The sequence below is a fragment of the Dama dama genome, chromosome 24 (genome assembly GCF_033118175.1).
Source record: "Dama dama isolate Ldn47 chromosome 24, ASM3311817v1, whole genome shotgun sequence".
Taxonomy (NCBI): Eukaryota; Metazoa; Chordata; class Mammalia; order Artiodactyla; family Cervidae; genus Dama; species Dama dama.
Window position 1 is genome coordinate 20,404,615 of NC_083704.1, and position 19,672 is coordinate 20,424,286.

General features: G+C 41.3%; 2 protein-coding genes across 2 annotated transcripts in view; one reads left to right on the plus strand and one right to left on the minus strand.

The window, feature by feature from the left end:
- Positions 1-1,223: 1,223 nt before the first annotated feature.
- HIGD1A (HIG1 hypoxia inducible domain family member 1A) lies at positions 1,224-7,597 on the minus strand. Its single transcript, XM_061127898.1, has 4 exons — positions 7,497-7,597; positions 3,392-3,506; positions 2,626-2,760; positions 1,224-2,066 (listed from the first exon to the last, which is right to left on the minus strand). Exons 2-4 carry the CDS (start codon positions 3,486-3,488, stop codon positions 2,017-2,019), a joined length of 282 nt encoding a protein of 93 aa, XP_060983881.1. The 5' UTR covers positions 3,489-3,506; positions 7,497-7,597; the 3' UTR covers positions 1,224-2,016.
- Positions 7,598-11,748: 4,151 nt separating this feature from the next.
- The window catches only part of GASK1A (golgi associated kinase 1A), a 152,165-nt gene continuing 144,241 nt past the window's right edge, over positions 11,749-19,672 (plus strand). The window contains exon 1 of the mRNA XM_061127899.1: positions 11,749-11,879. Within this exon, the coding sequence (XP_060983882.1) occupies positions 11,853-11,879 (27 nt within the window). The 5' untranslated portion in view covers positions 11,749-11,852. The remainder of the gene's footprint in view (positions 11,880-19,672) is intronic.

The following is a 19,672-nucleotide window of genomic DNA, read 5'->3' on the forward strand; positions in this document are numbered from 1 at the left end:
CTTGTTTTCAAATTTATTTTTCTGTAGAAGGCTTATCCTTAATGAAATTATTGTTAGGACTGCCTACGAGCAACTCCTGTGTCTACTGGAGGCTGAGAGGAGTTCCTAGTAATAGCTTTTACTGATTTTTTTTTTCCTTGTTTATTTTTTATTTTCAAATCTGAGTACAAAATAAATAAGCACACAGTAAACAGCTTTTAAGTGATCTTTTCTATTTGCGATGATCTATAAATATTAAATATTCCAACCAAAAAAATGGTTCTATATAGTGAAATCAAATACTCCCCCAAACCAAAAAATAAAGCCTGTGAACTATATGAAAGTGACAAACTCTCCACATCTCCGTTCTCTCAATTTTGTTGTTATTGTTTAGTTGCTGAGTTGTGTCTGACTCTTGGTGACACCCCCCACCTCCTATGGACTATAGCACGCCAGGCTCCTCTGTCCCTGGGATATCCCAGGCAAGAATACTGGAGTGGGTTGCCATTTCCTTCTCCATAGCTTTTATTTTTAAAGCACATTTCCCATAGACCCATATCATGATCTATAAGCTAGATAGGACTATAGTAATTACCTAGTCCAACCTCTGTCTCTAACTAGGAGAAAATTGAGAAAACCCTGATTTGGGCCAGGTTACATAGTCAGTGGAGTGGTAAGTCAAGACCATGTTGTACCGTCTGGTCCAATAATACTAATCTATGGTAACCGCTCCCTCTCCAGCATTAATTTCACAAAGATCAACATTTCAAGTCTCTAACATGTTGGCTTCTACCACATGGCTGCCCAGGTTTCAGTCCCAAACCTACAGCATTCTCTACCTATGTGACCTTGGGTTAATTACTTAAAACTGTTTGTATCTCAGTGTCCTTCTCCATGAAACAAGGATCACAATTCTTAGGGCTGTTAGGAAACTTAAATGACTTTATACATGAAAGTATGTGGCACACAGTAAACACTCATAAATTTTTAGCTATTATTCCCTCTTTTCTTGGAACTACTTGTGCTACTTCAGAGACGATGGTTTTCCCCAAATTCAAATAAATACAAGACATTTGATGTGTTCATTTACTTTAATAACGCTACATTTACCATGTTATCACCATGGAATGTAAATTCAGGTTAGACAAGAGAATTTCACAAGTACAACAAAGCATTCTGTGATATACCAAAGTTTGTATAATGTCTGACCAAACCAGCTTGCTCATCAATGGCTTCCATTATAGGCATTTTATTTGGTTGATGATTCTTTTGGAGAAAATAAACATACTGCACACATTTATAAAGTGTTTTTCATTTACCTTTGCATTAGCACTTAAAATACATGTTTCAAAATAATTTAAAGTTATTCTAATATAACAGCAGCAAAATATAATTCTGCAATTACAAAAGAGCTAAAAGGGATCTACAGTTTAAGTTACTCTCATGTTTATAACTATGATTCTAAAATAAATACTACTTCAAAGTGGCTCTGTTACCAGCTTTTTAGGTTTGGTTTAAAAACACACATAGACTTGCAGGGAGGTTTATAATGTTGTATTCCATGCACTGTTCTGAAAGGGTTCCTCAAGAGCCAACCAGCCCTTAAAACAGTACTCAGTCCACAAGGCAGTCAGAAAGTTAAATTAACTGGGGTAAATAGGATTCCTATATTACATCAAAAGCATATGATATTCTGCAGCAACTGGGAGCATTTTCAGGATTGGCATGTTGTCTTCTTTAGAACTAATTTCAACAGAAAGGTTTAAGAAGGTGGACAGGTACCACTATCAAGTGTATTTAAAAGTGACTCGTTTCTTTTGTGCTGATCTGACTCCCCTGAATGACCTAGCTAGTGAACTAGTCACCAGTAACTTGGTCACCAGGCAAATCGAGCCTGCAAGAAAGGAAGCCAATATTCAAATTACCATGTTCTTGTCTGACCCAAACCATTTATTTTCCACATAAACATATAACCTCAATATGAGATGTCTAACTAAAGCAAGCACCACCAACAAGACCAAGACAGCATCTCCTCTTCTAAGGTTTAGGTTTTCCCCAGAATTCTTGATACAGGGAATAGCCCATACCTAAAGAAAAAGAATGCCAGTTAAGCATTTAAAATTTTTCTTCAGTATTAGAAAATTAAAAACTGTTCATAAAACAGCTAAAAGGAGCACTCTTACTAGCATATAATACTTACAAAGAGAACAAGACCCTAGGCTGCTTACATTCTTGCTTTCTTAAACGATTCAAATTTCTAAAATTCTTTTTACACAGCTTCCGAAGTATTTTTAAGACTAGTATGATTAGCTCATATGGCTAAAATATCAATATTTATCTGGCAACTAAAGCAGATAAAGTCAATGAATTATAAAGCCTCCAAAAGCCTGTAGTATCTTTTCCACCTTCAAAAACTCAATAAAACAGCCATCATGTCTCTTGGATCTTACTACCAATCCTATTTGCATATATAGTAAAACTATATCACTACTTGAACTATTTTTACTCATTCAGTTTTTAGGTGAAAATGAATAAGTGATATTTGCCAACTGCTTCAAAGTCAGTTAAAAGTATCTACCTTGTTTTATTTACAAAGAAACCATTCATGGGGAATCAAAAATTTGAAAATGTCCTGTAGGAACCTACCAAGAGTCATTGCTCCCACAACAAAGCCTTGGGCTGCCACACGCATGTGGATCAGGTGGACAGACATTTTAGTATTTCCCCTGCTCTTCAATCTATATAATCCATATGCAACAATTGCTGCAAAACCTGCCATTCCTGTAAAAGAGATAGTCACAAGTTATGTCAGATGCATTGGGGCAGGGAATCAAGATGAGTTTATTATTAATCGATGTTCTATTTTTTATAAGGATGCTTTAGGAGACCATTACCCAGCTAGCATACAAACTGAGGTTCTACTCCCCATCCCCACCCCCATTCAGAATTAAAAATTAAAAACTGGTAGCAAACAGTAGCAGATCTAGAAAATCAAGATCATCTTTAAAGTATGGGCTTGTGAAGCCAGTAAATAAATTCCTTTAAGAGTGCTAGGGGAATTCTCTGTCCTACTTCCATCCCTGAAGGAAATCAGTTACGGAATTGCAGCAGAGACTAATAAACCACAACTGTGAGTTTATAACAACTCTTGAGTCTTGTGAGTCCTTGCAGCAAATCACTGAAACTGATGGTGGTCTTGAGGTCGCATCACATCCACGGAAATAAGTCAATAAAACAAGATGTATGAATTCGGAGAAGAATTTTTACGAGAGTTATACCAATCTAAGCATATTTCAACATATGAAAAAATATTAAAAAATAAATGCTTCATCAGGAAATGCTTGATGAATGAAACAAGTTGCCAACACTTCTACTGTGTTAAAGCTTATTAGATCATCAAAGTCAAACTTACCAATGGGGACAAATGGTGCCTCTCTAGCTTTTCGGATAAGTTTAGATCCCTCATCTTCATCATATGAAGAAAGAGAAATATCTGTGTCGCTTGACATAGTGATTGAAGAATCTTCCTGAAACAGAATTGCCATGAGGTTCTGCAGTTAAAAGCATACTTCTTTTTTATAAGATTATTCCTTTAAGTAATACCAGAAAAAAAGGCAAGACACTGGCCTGATTATATGAATAAGAGGGCAGGGTAAAAAAAAAGATTAATTTCCATAACAAAGGGACCAAGGCTCCATTCTCCCTTTTCGGGTTTTTTTTTTTTTTTTTTAAACACAGGAAGCTAGTAGGCATTTCATCACAATAAAGTAATAATTCAATTTCACCTTAGTCACAGTCACTGTACATACTTCCTTCTGACCTGAACAGATGATAAACTTCACCCACAGATTAAAAAAAGGGAGTCAGACATAGTATATAAGCACACAAATCTCTGACTGATGTTAATTACAATGAACTGTTGTAATTGACATCAGTCAGATGTCATTTACAGATGACATCAAAAAGTTAACTACCCATCCCATTATCTGTATAGTCTTACCTTATGAATTTTTCATGTGCATCACACTCCCTCCAGTAATAAATGGCTCTCATTCAACACTTTGCTATCCAAGGGGTTTAATAGTAATCAAGGTTCCCAAAGAAAATCCAACTCTAGACGTGAGGCTTAGTGTTTAGTTTGAAAAGTGAAATTGTCCCTCTAAGCCTCCATCCTCACTGGGAAGAGTACAGTTCTGTCATCTGACAGAGAAGACCTTAATCCAGATGATCTGTACAGTATCACACAGATAGAATCAATTAGAACTAGGGCTTCCCTGGTGGCTCAGCTGGTAAAGAATTTGCCTGCAATGTGGGAGACCTGGGTTCGATCCCTGGCTTGGGAAGATTCCCCTGGAAAAGTGAAAGGCTACCCACTCCAGTATCCTAAGGGCCTGGAGAAGTCCATGGACTGTATAGTCCATGGGGTTGTAAATAGTTGGACACGACTGAGTGACTCTCACTTTGACTTTCTCTTCTTTCTTGTACTCCATTACCTGCTAACTGAATGAACCCCTACTTTCTCTGAGCTTTTATTATACACAAGGTTCAACAAGCTCAAGGTTCAGGATGCTCATTATATATTTGAAGAGATTAAAATGTAAACACTGAAATAATGTTTCATAAATTAGATTCTTTTAAAAACATGCCAGAGTATGTACACTTTGCCAAGAGCATAACAGAGACAGAATTTAGAGTGTGATATCTTTTGGATAAAGTTTGGGAAGTTTCAGAGAAATATCTGAGGTTGGCTTTCAACATACTACATAAATGAGGGCTTCCCTAGTGGTCCAGTGGTTAAGACTCTACACTTCCACTGCAGGGGGCCCGGACCCTGGTCTGGGAACTAAGATCCCACATGCTGCGTGGTGCGGCCAAAAAAACCCAAACCAACCAACCAACCCCAAGATACTACATAAATCGACTAGATGGTAAGATTAAACTATTTTAGGCCAGTATGTTTATTAGTTCCCTTCATAACCAATCTAAACTTCCCAAAGGCAAACATTTCAAAATCTTCCCTATTTTATCACAATTCCTCCTTCTACCTTCCTCACCAATCCCACATTCTAACCACATTAAACTTCTTATAGTTTGTTGAAAAATATTACTTCAAAATTTATTCAACTATTAAAATTATTCTCAATTAGGAATATTTTGTGAAAAATAACAATTACACACATTTGTACAGTTTCATCAGTAAGAAAAATGTCAACAATAAAGCTGTATGTACATAAGTGCTAATTTGTCTTTTAATCTTACATTGCTCAATGAAAGAACACATGATAACCTCAGTAGGTTTTGGATCCTTGCAATCACAAGGAAAAAAACCATTATATACCACAATCCACTTTTAAAAACTAGCACCTCTTTTTGCAGATACAAAAGCATGTTTTCTTCCTTTGTCTTAATTTCTAGATAACTAATTGTCCAACAGATAAGTGTAGTGAAAGTTTGCTTTTCCCTCCTTGCTGCAGTTTCTATGGATAGGCCATTTGATCTGGCTTTAGAAAGCAGTCCCTGGGGTAAGAATCAAAGTATGAAGGAACCGTGTAGTCATTATTTGTCTTAAGTGACTAAGGATAGTTTGTCTCTGGTACAGAACACCTTGTGTGCACATTTCAGCATAAAAGAAAGGGGAATATTAAAAGTCCAATACATCACAAAGTTAATTTGTTATTCTATGGTTCAAATTCTATTTCTAACATGACATATATCTATAAAACTCCCTGAGTGTAAGATTTTAATAATTCTCTTCCTAATCACCTGAAGTTTCCCCAAGTATTCATGATTTACAGCTACCTAAATAAAAAATGGTTAACTTTTAAAGTATCAGGGTCAATAAGTATAAGTAACTTGAGAATAAAAACTCAAGTATCAATCCATGCCAACAGCCTTCTTTTACAGATGGAAAAAGAAAGCTTATGAAGGGTGAAATAAACTGCTCAACAACAGGAATCTCTGGCAGGGCAGGATTAGAACCCAGCTCTCCTAATACACAGCTGTGGGTTCTTTTGATTGACAATATATTGCCAAATCATTTGTCTTTTATTATGCTGGTGTACATTTAATCTGAAAAAAATTGAAAATCCACTCCTTAACAGAAGCCTGCATCTCCTTTGAATTGTGAAAAATGTCTGTCATGCCTAAAGTTAAATGGAATCTTTTTCCCCAGTGACTTAATTCATCTAACATTTTCAGCTGTGATTTGAATATTTTTTCCTCTAGCATCACTTCTGGATTTCCTTTATCATTTTCTTATCCACCCACAGCAACTGACCCAGATCTGCCAGAAAGTTGAACATTTACAAAAGGAGGCACCTAAAACCAGATACTCAACGCCAATTTGGAAAACACGAATTAGTCTGTAAACTAAGATACTACTGAAGACCTTTCCAAGTGCATGGGCACCTAGCAGAGTCATAAGGGAACAGGAGCCGCCCGGCATCACGTGATGTAAAAAGATTTAAAGATCTTCACAGCTCGTCATTTTTGTCACAGGAGCGTCTAACAATGAATTCCAATTTTCATTTTGAACCCGTCACCTGTCAGCCCGTTTTAAACGGCTGCCAAGTCCCCACCCCAGGAGATTCTGATTCAGATGGTCTGGGGCAGGTCCCAAGGAATCTATATTTTAAGAAGACCCGTTCAAGAGATTCTGGTGCACAGGGAACCAAGAGAACCACTGGTGTACAAAACTCAAATACGATTGTCATGCTAGGGCCTGGTACCACTTATACAACTTTTCATCCCAGGCACTTGTGGAAGCATAGATTCCATCTATAAGAGGGGAATAATTGATTCCCGCACCGGTAAAATAAAACAGGAGAATAAACCTGCCGAATCATTTCGACTGCTCCCAATTCTAATCCTGTGCTATGTTTTGTAACCTCTAACTTGGCAGGTTTACTTTTGAGGAAGAAATGTAAATTCCGTCAGAGGCGCTTGTTAGAGGCCCTGGTCCTTCTTACCTTTCTGGGGCGGAAGAGAGTCGCCAAAGGTGGAAGGGAATACCGGCCCGGGGAGAAGAGGAAGCCGATGGCGGGAAGGTCGTGTAGTTTTACGCCCTCCCCTCAACCCTTCAACCTTCCTCCCCTTTCCCTTCCTGTGACCTTGTCAGGACTCCTTGGCCGCACCGCACGCCCTCCCAATCCCTCCTCACCCACCCCACTCTCAAAGAAGTCCCGGACACGCTCGGGCCTACGGGCTCCGCGAAGTCGGCCCCAGCCCGGCGCCTCCCCAGATGCATCCCCGAGCCTTCCAGTTCAGCCGCGATTCGCTTTACAAGCCTTTTCGGCATCCCCTCATAGGCTCCGTACGCTCTCACCAGCCCTCCCCGGCACCACGAAATAAGGCCTGAGCCCCGCCAACCAGACTTCGCCCCTTTCAGCCTAATCATCAGCCCCCTCTCCCAATCCCGCGACCGCCAACACTCCCAAGGTGCTCTCAACGCGGCCTCACTTCTCCCCACTCCACCGCCCGGAGTCACTCGACCCCGAAAGTCCGCCTGCATCACTTACGGACAACTTCAAGACGTTTCAGGTTCCTACCGGATTCTGACCCCACTCCCGCACCCGCCGTCCAGCCGGCTTTTCTTGGTTCCGCCTACGCCCGGCTTCAGCCAATCAGAAGCCAGCAACTGGCACGCGTGCGTCAGGGCGGGTGATGGGTGCGTGCGTGCTTGTACGCGATGGGTGGGGCGATGGAGAGAGCCCCGGATTGGCTGGGGCGACGTGCGCGGGCGGTGACTTCTCGTCCCTGGCTCTTACGTACGGATTGCATCAGAGGTGAGAAGTCGGCCTCTTAGGTGTAGGGGGGGACGTTCCAGGGTGCTTCTCGGCTCTTGGCCGGGCGGAACTTGACATTAGCTTCGCTGTTTTCCTCTTGGGAGGGGGCAGCAGCGAGCATCAGCGAACGCAGCGGGGCGGGACTGAGGCTGAGAGGCCTCAAACCGCGGCCGGTCCTTCAGAGGCTGCGGGTGAAGAGGGAGCAAGTTCCTGCCTTAGGGGCCGCCGGCGGCTTTAGGGCGCTGGATTCACTCTCATGCCCTGGCAGTTATCGGCCGGAAATAGGCGCTATGGGCCTCTGAGCTTGGCGCTTACACTCTAGTCGGAGGCAGCCATTCATTACAAGCACGGGTGACTCCATACTCACCGGCGTGGTTTGCTTGAGGAAAGAAGTCACAGGCACCTTGTAACGGTGAACTTCCAGGGACAGAACCCTTAATTTGCCCGTAGATCACTCGGTAACTACCTGGCGAATTGGTACAAAGCATCAAGCACTGCCATGAGAACTGTTTGCTAACTAAACTAGAATCTCTGGATATAACCATGAAACGAGGCAGACTGCCAAGTGCTCTACCCTGCAGGTAGAAGCTCCGTGTCATAGGCTCAGGATCTTGAAAATCTTTTGTCAAAAAAGTCTCATAATTCAGACACAGGTAGGAAACATTCTCTTGTGGCTCAGCTGGTAAAGAATCCGTCCACAATGAGGGAGACCTGGGTTCGATCCCTGGGTTGGGAAGATCCTCTGGAGAAGGGAAAGGCTACCCCCTCTAGTATTCTGGTCTGGAGAATTCCATGGGCTGTATAGTCCATGGGGTGGCAAAGAGTTGGACACGACTGAGCAGCTTTCACTTTCATTTCAGGAAACATTAATCATGAGTACGGTAAAAACTCCTTACCTTGGTCGTGTGGAGTGCTTTCAGCTCTTTGCAGGCACGTGTTTTGTCAGGTTTGTGGCGATATCTCCCTGAACACTATCTTTGAGCTCTGGAGGGCCTTGGTAATGTTAAAAGAGGCGACAACGGATACGAAGGGCTCGAAAGATAAGTTGGAAGATTAGAAGTTCATTTAGGATAATTAAAACAATAAAAGAGGGACTTCCCTGGTGGTCCAGTGGCTTAGAGTCTGTGCTGCCAAAGCAGGGGACCTGGGTTCAGTACCTGGTCAGGGAACTAGATCCCATATGCAGCATGAAAGGCCCAGTGCAGCCAAATAAATATTTAAGAAAATAAGAGAACCTGAGATTTGAATATGAAAGCCATATTTATAAGTAATGCGGAAGTCATCAAGTCCGTTAATTCTGGAAATACAAAGGCTAACTGCAGCAATGACCATGGCCCATTCTTTGAGTCAAAATAGTGTTAAGTTTATTTAGTAATTTCTAGAGAATGGGATTTGGGGTCAGGCAGACCAGTGCTAGTCCCAGCTTGGCCATATACTAACCATGACTTTGAACTTCACTTTCTCCCTTTGTAAAGTGAGGATAACAGTAGTAGTGATTAATGAGGAAACAAATATAAAGTGTAAGCTATTACTTTAAAAATTCCTATGGTATGCATTGTGCGGAAAGAGGCAGACTCTCCCCTATTTGTGTAAGAAATGATCTCTTTCTGATTAGTACGTAGAAACCAAAATCTTGGTAAATGGTAATGCTAACTATCAGATGATGCAGAAGATTTTTAAAAGATTATTCTGCTATACTTTATTCAGTATCATAAGGAAACAACAGTGACAACTGATTAAACTATTAAATTTTTTGTAGTACAGACATTATTATTACTAACGTACAACATGTATTATTTCATTCTCCTTACTCTGTCGTTTCAAAGAATAATACAGAAGACAAAAAAATTTAGGTCCTCATGTATTAAATTAATCTACATGTAGTATTATAATTCTATAAACTACATGTAGTTTATAGAAAGGCAGCACAGGAAGTGTCTGCCAGTTTTGGCTCATTTCCCCTCTTTAGAGAGTCTCTCTAACTTTTCAGGCTCCAAGTAGTTGTCCACATGTGATCATATCCACTATAAAAGAAATGAGCTTCTAAACTCAGACGTCTATTTAGGTTATGGCTCAGCTTAGAGCTACATAATCCAGTTTTTGACATCCTTAAAAAATATTGTGTGATCTTTGTGGCATTTTGTCTCAAATCTTAAGACTTTTGAGAAAAATTGAGTATCCATGAGTGGTTTTAAAAATAGAAATGAGAGTCAGGAACACCAAATACTGGACATGTACATTGTGCCTGGTACTGTACTGGACTCAGAAATTAGAGTCAGTTCCTTCCCTGAAGTAATTTATAATCTGATTAGGTCAAAGGAATAGGTGTAGAAAAACATCAAAAACAGTCTGTGAGAAGTGCTTTGAATGGAAATCCAGGTAGATATCATAGTGAGTGAGCTATTTCAAAGTAGGCTTCTTGGGACTGGGGCTTGAATGTGTGAAGTTTGAAGGATGACTAGTGTGTAAATAAGTTGGAAGAATATTCCAGAAAAGGAAACAGTGGGCGGAGGAATAGAGGTAGATGGTGAAATTGTAGCTCTTGTGTGAAGGACAATGGGTGGGGAAAAGGCAAACATGTGTGACTAAAGCACAGTCAGAGAGTAATGGAAAGTAAGCTCAATGGGGAGGACCTTTAATGCTAGTAAAAGAACTTGGACAGTACTGTGTTAGGTGGTCCTTGAAGATTTTGGAGCTGGATGTTTTAAGAGCTGAATGCGTTTGAGTTATTTGAAGTTGAATGCATTAGAAAGGGACTATCAGCATTTCTCTGCCAGAAATAATATTCTTTGTATTGAGGCCATATTCTAGGTCTTAAGGACATGGAAGGCAGCTACATGCGGAAGCGTCATTCCTCTACTACCTTGACAAGGCCTGCTGCTTTAAAGCAGTAATAGTTCATACAGACCAGTGCTCAGGGAGCCTTGACCAGGGTCCAGGCCATCTGAAAATTCCAGACTCTGTAAGATGGCTGTAACTGAACTTAATTATCTCTCTCCTGTCCTCCCCGCTCTGGATACTCCTTCCTCATATGCCTGCACTTTCTCTTAAATTCTCTGACTTGGAAAACCTGCTTTCCACCCCATTAACCAACCATGAAACCTGGGTAAATCCCTGATGCTACTTCTGCTTTTGTGTACATGCAGCCAGTGACATGTGGGCAGATAACTGAATGACAAGGGGCCAGCGCTCTAAAGAACTGTGGCAGAGATCAGACGTGTCTTCACTCTCAGTAATGTGCTCTGACCAAACTGGCCAAAATTTTCCCGATTTCTGTATACACTGATGTCAAGAGGATTATTTACACAAGAAAGCACTTAAAACAGCTCAAATAAGGAAATACATTTGTGTCCTTCTAGGTTTGATGCAAGACTTTTCACTGACAATATTTTCTAACAAAAAGTCATGCGGTTGTCACTAAAAAATGGATCTTGGATTCACTGCAGCTCCTCAGAATTCCTTTTTCTTCTTCTTGTTAGTTATTTGGGGTGCGTGGTGGGTAGGGAGAGGGGAAGGTGGGGTGGTGGGTATGTAACTTCTCTAGCTGAGCTGAAGGCCACCTGTCTCTTTCCCTTGTGTTGGAAATGGTTGGATTTGAAATTAGCAACACAACCATTTTGTCTTAAAATTTGATGTAATTTTATATCCCATATAATTTATTAAATATGTCTTTTGGTAGAGAGTGAGTAGACAGAGTTTGGTGTCTCTAGCATTCAGTTTTAGGTAGTTTATATCTTGACTTTTTAAAATTAGAAAATTTATAATCTTATATAAACTATATAAGTGAAAAAGTTGACTAATTTTTATTATTTGTATTTATACAGGTAATTTGACTATATTACGCAAAGAAAGAATTGACCACTGGAAGCAAAACGCTTTCTGTCTACCACAGGTAAACAGCTCTTTCCACTAGAAAGGATAAATGTGATTTTCTGCCCGGGCTCCCCAGCTGGCTCCTGGTACTTGGTGTGATGGAGAGTCGGTGGTTATGTGTGAACGTTGGCTTGCAAGCACCCTGGCAGCAGAACCTCCATTACGTTTCCACCCACAGTACTTGGTGGTATCCTGCACATGGAAAATGTTGGTTGAATGACTCAAGACTATTTCTCTGCAGAGGTGAGTACTGGAGTTCAGTAACTCTGGCTGCATTTCTGCTACTGGAGTGTGGTAGCTGGGCAGGGGCTGTGGGCTCCTGTGGCTTCTTATTTTCTTGATCACCACCCCATAGACAGTCTCCCTTTCAGAACCCTCCTCTCCTCTCCCCAGCTGCCTTGGGTACCCATTGGCTCTCTGCTTTCCCCCACTCTTTTTTTTGTCTCTCCCAATGGTGACTTAGGGCTAATTTTACAAGTCTGATAATTCTCCTGAGAACGAGGTGCCTCTTCTGGAACGCACTGCCACACTCAGTGGCACTGCAAACAGGTTTTTATTGACTGATCTCCATTCTCTGAATCATTTTGCCGTCACATTGATTGCAAGGCACCATCTGTTTGCCTTGATGACTTAATGAATTGAGGGCTCATGAATGTAGCTGACCTCTAAATTAGATCCGTATCTCATTACAGACAGGATAGTGGTTTCCTTTGCCAGAGACAATGGACAATTATTTTATAACTCTGAGAGAAAATTGGATTATGCAAATAGACACTTCACCCAAATTGGTGGCCCTCATTACTCTCCCTATGCTGATGCTTTTGTTCAGAGACAGGGACATGCCTGTCCTGTTTCAGGAAAAACCAGAAAAGAAAAATTATCTGCCTGACCTAAGTTCACTCATGAATCAGCAGACAAGTGCTAGCCATCAAAGTCCTCCTGCTGTTTTGTTTTATGAGTGTCAGAAGGGTTTTCTGAGAGTGATGAGTATTAAAATAACTAGATAAAATGAGCTCATAACCTTGGTCTGTTGCCTAGTATAGTATGGCTGATTAGAGGGAAATTGCAAGCTGTGAGATGGCTAAATATTGTGTCCTGTGCAGATTGTGATTGCTTGTGAAATTAGGTAAGCTGTTGCTTAAGGGGAGTTCACCAACAGTTTAAAAAGACCTATGACCACTTCTGGCTAATTTGAACTTTCATATAGCTGGGATGTGGAATCATTGTGATCTCTGAGCTATTGCTTGCCTCGGACTGGTAAGGGGACGAGGGGGGAGGTGGCGAGACAAAGGGCAATAGGGAATGATAGTTAATGGGTATCACCCAGATTGGACATGATGAAAATGGAATTAATCTGGAATTAAAGGTGATGGTTATACAACTTTGTGAATATATTAAAAACCACTGAATTGTACACCTTAAAATGGAGAATTTTATGGTATGTAATTGGAGACAACTCCTGAGAGTCCCTTGGACTGCAAGGAGATCCAACCAGTCCATCCTAAAGGAGATAAGTCCTGGGTGTTCATTGGAAGGACTGATGCTGAAGCTGAAACTCCAATACTTTGGCCACCTCACGTGAAGAGTTGACTCGTTGGAAAAGACCCTGATGCTGGGAGGGATTGGGGGCAGGAGGAGAAGGGGACAAGAGAGGATGAGACGGCTAGATGGCATCACCGACTCGATGGGCATGAGTTTGAGTAAACTCCGGGAGCTGTGATGGACAGGGAAGCCTGGCGTGCTGTGATTCATGGGGTCGCAAAGAGTCGGACACGACTGAGCGACTGAACTGAACTGAACTGAATTTACCATACCATCTGTTTGTCTTGGTGACTTAATGAATTGAGGGCTCATAAATGTGAGAGAGTGTCCCTGGCTTCTCTCTTATCTGTAAGTATCTTACATTAGAAGTAAGCAGCACCAGGGACTTCCCTGGTGGTTCAGTGGTTAACACTTTGCCTTCCAATGCAGGGGCTGTGGGTTTGATCCCTGGTCAGGGGTGCTAGGATCCCACATGCCTTGAGGCCAAAAAGCCAAAACATAAAACAGACGCAGTATTGTGACAAATTCAATAAAGACTTTTAAAATGGTCCATATTAAAAAAAAAGAAGCAGGTGACACCACATGCAGCTACCCAGACAGCCTGCTGTCCAACACCAGCACACGTTCAGCACCTCCCATTCTCTGGGCAGGATGCTTCATGGCCGATGTTTGCAAGGGTCTGATCACTAAAACAGCTCGATCAAGTAAATATTGTCTTCATTTCACACATGAGGAAGCTGAGGTTCAGCATGGATCAGTAAGTTGCTTATGTTTCCATAGAAGCAGAGGCAGGATTTGAATCTAGTCTTGTTTAGCTCATACCCTTTCTGGAAGGTTCCATTGCCTGTCTGTGCTTTCTTTTCCTTTTTGTGCCTGGTCTCTTTGTTACCTTCCATTTCCACTGTTAGAATCCTTATCAATCACAACTTTTGTTTTGAAATATACGTGTAGTTATATATTTGTATCTAGATATATATCTACATATATATCTATGAAATATATGTTTGTAGTTATGTGTCTATATGTATGTATATATTCACAAACACATGCACTTTCATATTTGTATGTCTATATTTATAGATATTTATATTTATGTTATCTATAAATATTTATAGATAGACACAGATACAAATAAGATGAGGAAAACTATACCTCTTAAGTATTAATGATGGTTTTATCTGAGTAGTAGAATAATAATTTGCAGTTTTCATTTTTTCTCTCTGTTTTTCTGTATTCATCAAACTAAATTTATTTTATTATTGTGATCAGAAAATAATTTTTAAAGTCTTTCATATCCTTTCACCTTCGTTTGCCACTACTTTTGTGAATAAAATCTTTCTTGATCTTTAAACTGATGCTACCCTGTTTTGTTTTTCTTTTTTTTTTATCACACTGTGTGGCTTGCAGGATCTTAGTTCCCCAACCCGGGATTGATCCCATGCCATGGCATTGAAAGCACTGAATCGTAACCACTGAACCACCAGGGAATTCCCTGACACTCCTTTTTCTTTTGAAACACACTGCCTTTCCCTAGCACTTTGTATTTTCCTAAGTCATTTCTAACATTTTGCTTTGTATTCTGTGTAACCCGAGTTTCTTGGGGCCCCCCTCAGAGAGGAAGAGTAAGGGAGGCACATCTAATAATAGAAAAAAGTAGCAGAAGAGTTTTTGCTCCAGTCTATCCCCATGAAGAAAGCTAGGATCTTCCTGATATATCTGTCGTATCCCACTCTTAAATCTCTTCTCATCCCTGTGATCGTAGTTGTGTTGTGTCTCCTTTACGTTGCTGTTCCCATGAGTCAATTGTCATGCTCACTGTGGTGTTGATATGGGATTCTGTCCCATCTCCTATCACTTAGTGATAAGCTAGGCACCATTATTCCATCAGGCCCCACATGGTCCAGGTTGTGCCTCTGTTCTTTGTTGAAGTTGGGGAAGGGCATCTCTTCCCACCCAGGTTGTACTTTGTCTTTTCTTTATTAAATTTATTTATTTGGCTCTATTGCGTCTTAGTTGTGGCACGTGGTCTCAGTAATTGCAATGAGGGATTCTCTAGTTGTGGTTCATGGGTTTAAGTTGCCCCGAGGCATATGGGATCTTAGTTCTTTAACCAGGGATTGAACCCAGGCTCCCTGCATTGGAGGTGAGGAGTCCTAGCCACTGGGCTACCAGGGAAGTCTCCTTTTTCTTCTTTTTAACTTTAATATATTTTATTTTGGGTTTTTTTGGCCGTAACGAGAGGCGTGTGGGATCTTAGTTCCCTGATGAGGAGTCGAACCCATGCCTCTTGCAGTGGGAGCATGGAGTCTTAACTATGGGACTACCAGTGAAATCCCTCTTTTTTCTTTTTTAACATAGGCATTTACAGCTATACATTTCCTTCTAAGCATTTCTTTTGCTATATCCTGTAAATTTTGTGTGTTTTGTTTTAGCTGTCTTTCATCTCAAAGTATTTTATAGTTTCCTTTGTTACTTCTTTGACTCATTGGTTACTTAGGAGTGTGTTGTTTAATTTCTGCATAGTTGTGAATTCCCTAAATTCCCTAATGTTGTTGATTTAATTTAATTCATTTGTGGCTGAAGAGCATACTTTGTATGATTTGAGTTCTTTTAAATTTATTGAGATTTGTTTTATGGACTAACATGTGGTCTACCCTGGAGAATGCTCCACATGCACTTGAAAAGAAAGTGTATCCTGGTGTATCGTGCTATCACTGACTGGGGTGTTCCATCCAAATTTTTAGGTATTCACTTCTTACCTGGTAAAACACTGTTCATCCTTTGAGTCCCTGTTCATCCCCAGGTTCAGAGGATTTCATCTGTCAAATATTTCTTCATCCATCTCACAAGCAAGAATGTTCAGTTTTTCTCATTTGAACTTCTGTCTCCCATAACTGTGATTTCTGGATATGCCAACACCCATAACTATGAGATAGCCTTCATTACAAGTCAGTCTTTCTACACACTGATGTTACAGGGTTTCTTTTGTGCAGGGACCAAGTCTTCACTGTATCTCCATATCCCTGAATATGGAGTATTCAGGAGTAACTTTAAAGCATGCCATTAAAAGGATGAGAGAATTTGGGGGGTGTCATTGAATACCTTTTAAACAGTGAACCCTAGGCTATGTACTGTCAAGAGAGGCAGTGGACTCTGCCTCTGAGGACCTATAAAGGCACTATAGGTCCTATAAAGGCACTATAAAGAGAGGCAGTGGACTCTGCCTCTGGGGACCTATAAAGGCACTATAGGTCCTATAAAGGCACTATAGGTCCTATAAAAGCACTATAAAGAGAGGCAGTGGACTCTGCCTCTGGGGACCTATAAAGGCACTATAGGTCCTATAAAGGCACTATAAAGAGAGGCAGTGGACTCTGCCTCTGGGGACCTATAAAGGCACTATAGGTCCTATAAAGGCACTATAAAGAGAGGCAGTGGACTCTGCCTCTGGGGACCTATAAAGGCACTATAGGTCCTATAAAGGCACTATAAAGAAAGGCAGTGCACTCTGCCTCTGGGGACCTATCACTTAGATGAAAAGACAGTGTATCTGCACGAGACACCTTGAATCCAAGATCTGCTGAAGGGCCAAGACAAGTGCTGTGGGGGTTGGACTTCTCCACTTTCTCTCTCTCTCTCTCTCTCTGCATAGGAAAGAGACTCATTGAGTTATGAGGTTGGAATAACACTCAGGACTTCTGATTTCCAGCTGTGAATCAGTGTAGAATCCTCTGGCCGCCGATCACCCAGCCTCCACTTGGATACTCTCACCCACAGGGAGAAAGCCCAACACTCCCCAGTCAGGACTTATGATGGCTGTTTGCTAATTTGGGGTGGTAAGGGGAAGCTGAATTGCTTTTTTGCTACCATACACTGTTTAGTCTTCCTCATAAAATAATCTATACACCTGAAAGAATATGTGTAAAGTCAACAAGGAAGGAAAAGAGTTCTAGTCATACACTTTAATCTCACTAGGCTAGGTCACAGTATGTTAGGTAAGGAAAGTCAGACCAGGTCGACTGTACAGGGGTCACTTCTGGGGGAAACAAAATGAATTATTTTCTGAGGCCTATTATTCTCCCAGAGCCCACCTATATGTGAATGTTCTGGGAAGATCTGAGGATATGAGATTTGGAGAGGTAAATTCATCCCACACGCCAGTTAGATATTTTATTCCATCTAATTTAGGATTAAAGACCAATGATTTTGGGGGCTAATTAGGGTATTTCTGGAGGTTTCTTGTCAGGAATACAGTGTAGGAAGGAAGTTTTTCAAGCCAGAATGTAAACTCTTTCTCTAGAAACCTCTGAAAATAGCATTGTGTTAGAAAATAAAATTATGTTGTGAAGTACCTACCGTTTTGGTGGTGTGGACTAAATAAAACAGGAGGATAATGTAAAGGCTGGCCCATCACTGTATATAATACCTGACTAAATGAGTAATATCTTTGTTACAGTCTCCACAGACACATTTATTGACAGGCAGTCAGAACACTATGAGGTAGAACAGTCTTGAGGGCAGGGACATCAAGCCATCTGATAGTGTGGAATTAGCAACAGAGCTGGTCTGGGGATAACCAACTTAAACAGGGTGGAAGAATGGGCAAGCTTTGGATGGAGAGAACAAGAGATGAGGGTTGGTGACAGGGCTACAGAGGTTGAATGTATAAGATATGCTGTTTGATCAATGCAAAGTACCTAGAAGGATATAAACCTGGGCTTTGGTAGAGGCAAGGCACAGGAAAATTACCATCTCTGTGTCCACATAGGTGTGGCAGAATTCATGCAGCTTTGGAACAAGATTAGCTCACAAAGTGCAAATAAGTGATCCATGTGACTCTTAGTAGCTTCTACTGAGTTGATGACTAAGGCTGTGTCTTATGTCCATGACTTACCAGAATTTGTCTTCCCAAGAGGTCAGAGGAGAAAATGGGAGTGGTGGGCCAGGAATAATGGGCAGTTCTGGGTGGGCCAGAGTGAGTCACCTTCCTCAGTGCTAATACCAGGAGATCAGACCAAGGGCTTTTGTGTCAGCTGTTTTTTCTCTTCACCTTTTCCCCAAATCCTGGCTCTGTCACCTCTTTCATCCTTTGACTTTTCTGATAGGGCCCTGGAGTTGGAACAGCTCTAACTTTACAGATAGAGACCCCGGCGGCCCAGAGGGGCCTTATTCCTACAATGTGTCAGTTTCAGAGTTGGGGCTAGAAAGCCCTCATGACTATCAACCCCTTGCACTCTGTCCTCCCTCAACGTGGCTTTCCTCTTTAAGTCGCCTCCCTGTGTGCCAACCAAGGGGCAAAAGGGACACAGGACAGGACATGGCAGAAGCTTGAAGTGGTGGTCTCTCGAATATAAGGTGCCCCAGGGAACGTGAGGAGAGGCAGGAGGAGTCAGGCCACAGGCTCATCTTCCATGACCCCATTCTCTCCCATATTTTCTTCTGCAATATAGTCCCTACAAGTGAAAACACCTTACCTTGGAATTTTGTCTGTGACTCTGCCACCCCTGACAGCCTGGCCTCGTCAACAGGATAAGGAGCCACATGGAAGAAGAGCAGAAGGTGTCATGTAGGATGAAGCAGCAAAGCTCATGAGATCCCTTCGTGCCTTACTTTTATCTTCTCCTCCCTTGCCTTCTACTCCTGGCAGTGCTGTACCTAAGTTCTGTCCTTGGCTGGCTTACTTTTCAGAAAGGCTTTGTTGCTTCTGGCAGGCATCGTTAAGTTAAACCCGTTGGTCTATCTGTTTGACCACCGCTGTAACCCCCTCCTCTCAGACCCCTCAAAATCAGATGTACACTCTTTCCCCGCAGGTTAGATAAATGTTCTATTGATGCTTCTGTTTGGATCAGGAAGGGAACTCCCAACATCCTTTCAGTAGATTAATGTAAAACATTTTGGTCCCTCTTTTGTATAATTTGGGATTGGTGATACCAGATGATGGCCCAGAAGTTCCAAGCCTGATCCTGGGACCATAATTTCGCAATATGTTTAAGGCAAACAAAGAAACTCTCAACATTGCCAGACTGAGTCAGAGATCTGTGAGAAAACAAGGAAGTGGCCACCCAAGCAGAGGTTGCAAAACCTCATTAAGGCTGTTGGTGAAACCCTTTGTCTTTTATGTACCTCTAAGAAGTCCGTGAAAGCAAAAGAGCAAGCCCTCCTTAGAGAAGGTGTGCCAGTTGTCACTTAATATCTCCTTATTCCAAATCCACCCTTCACTGCTTTGCTTGTGGTATCATGTTTCTTCCTTGTCATCAGGCTCACTGTTGAACTCTGTCAGTAGGGGGTGCTGGAGGACAAATTTCATCTGCATGAATGAGTGGTTTCTTCATCATCTGCCTACTAGAGTCCCAGTCATGGAGGAGTCCTGCTTGCCAGTCAAGGCCCAAATAATGAATTATTTTCAGGATATTATCAATATTAAATTATTGATTTAAGAATTATTTGAGATTTAAGACTGAGATATTTACATTCTTTTATTGTGCTAGGTCTTT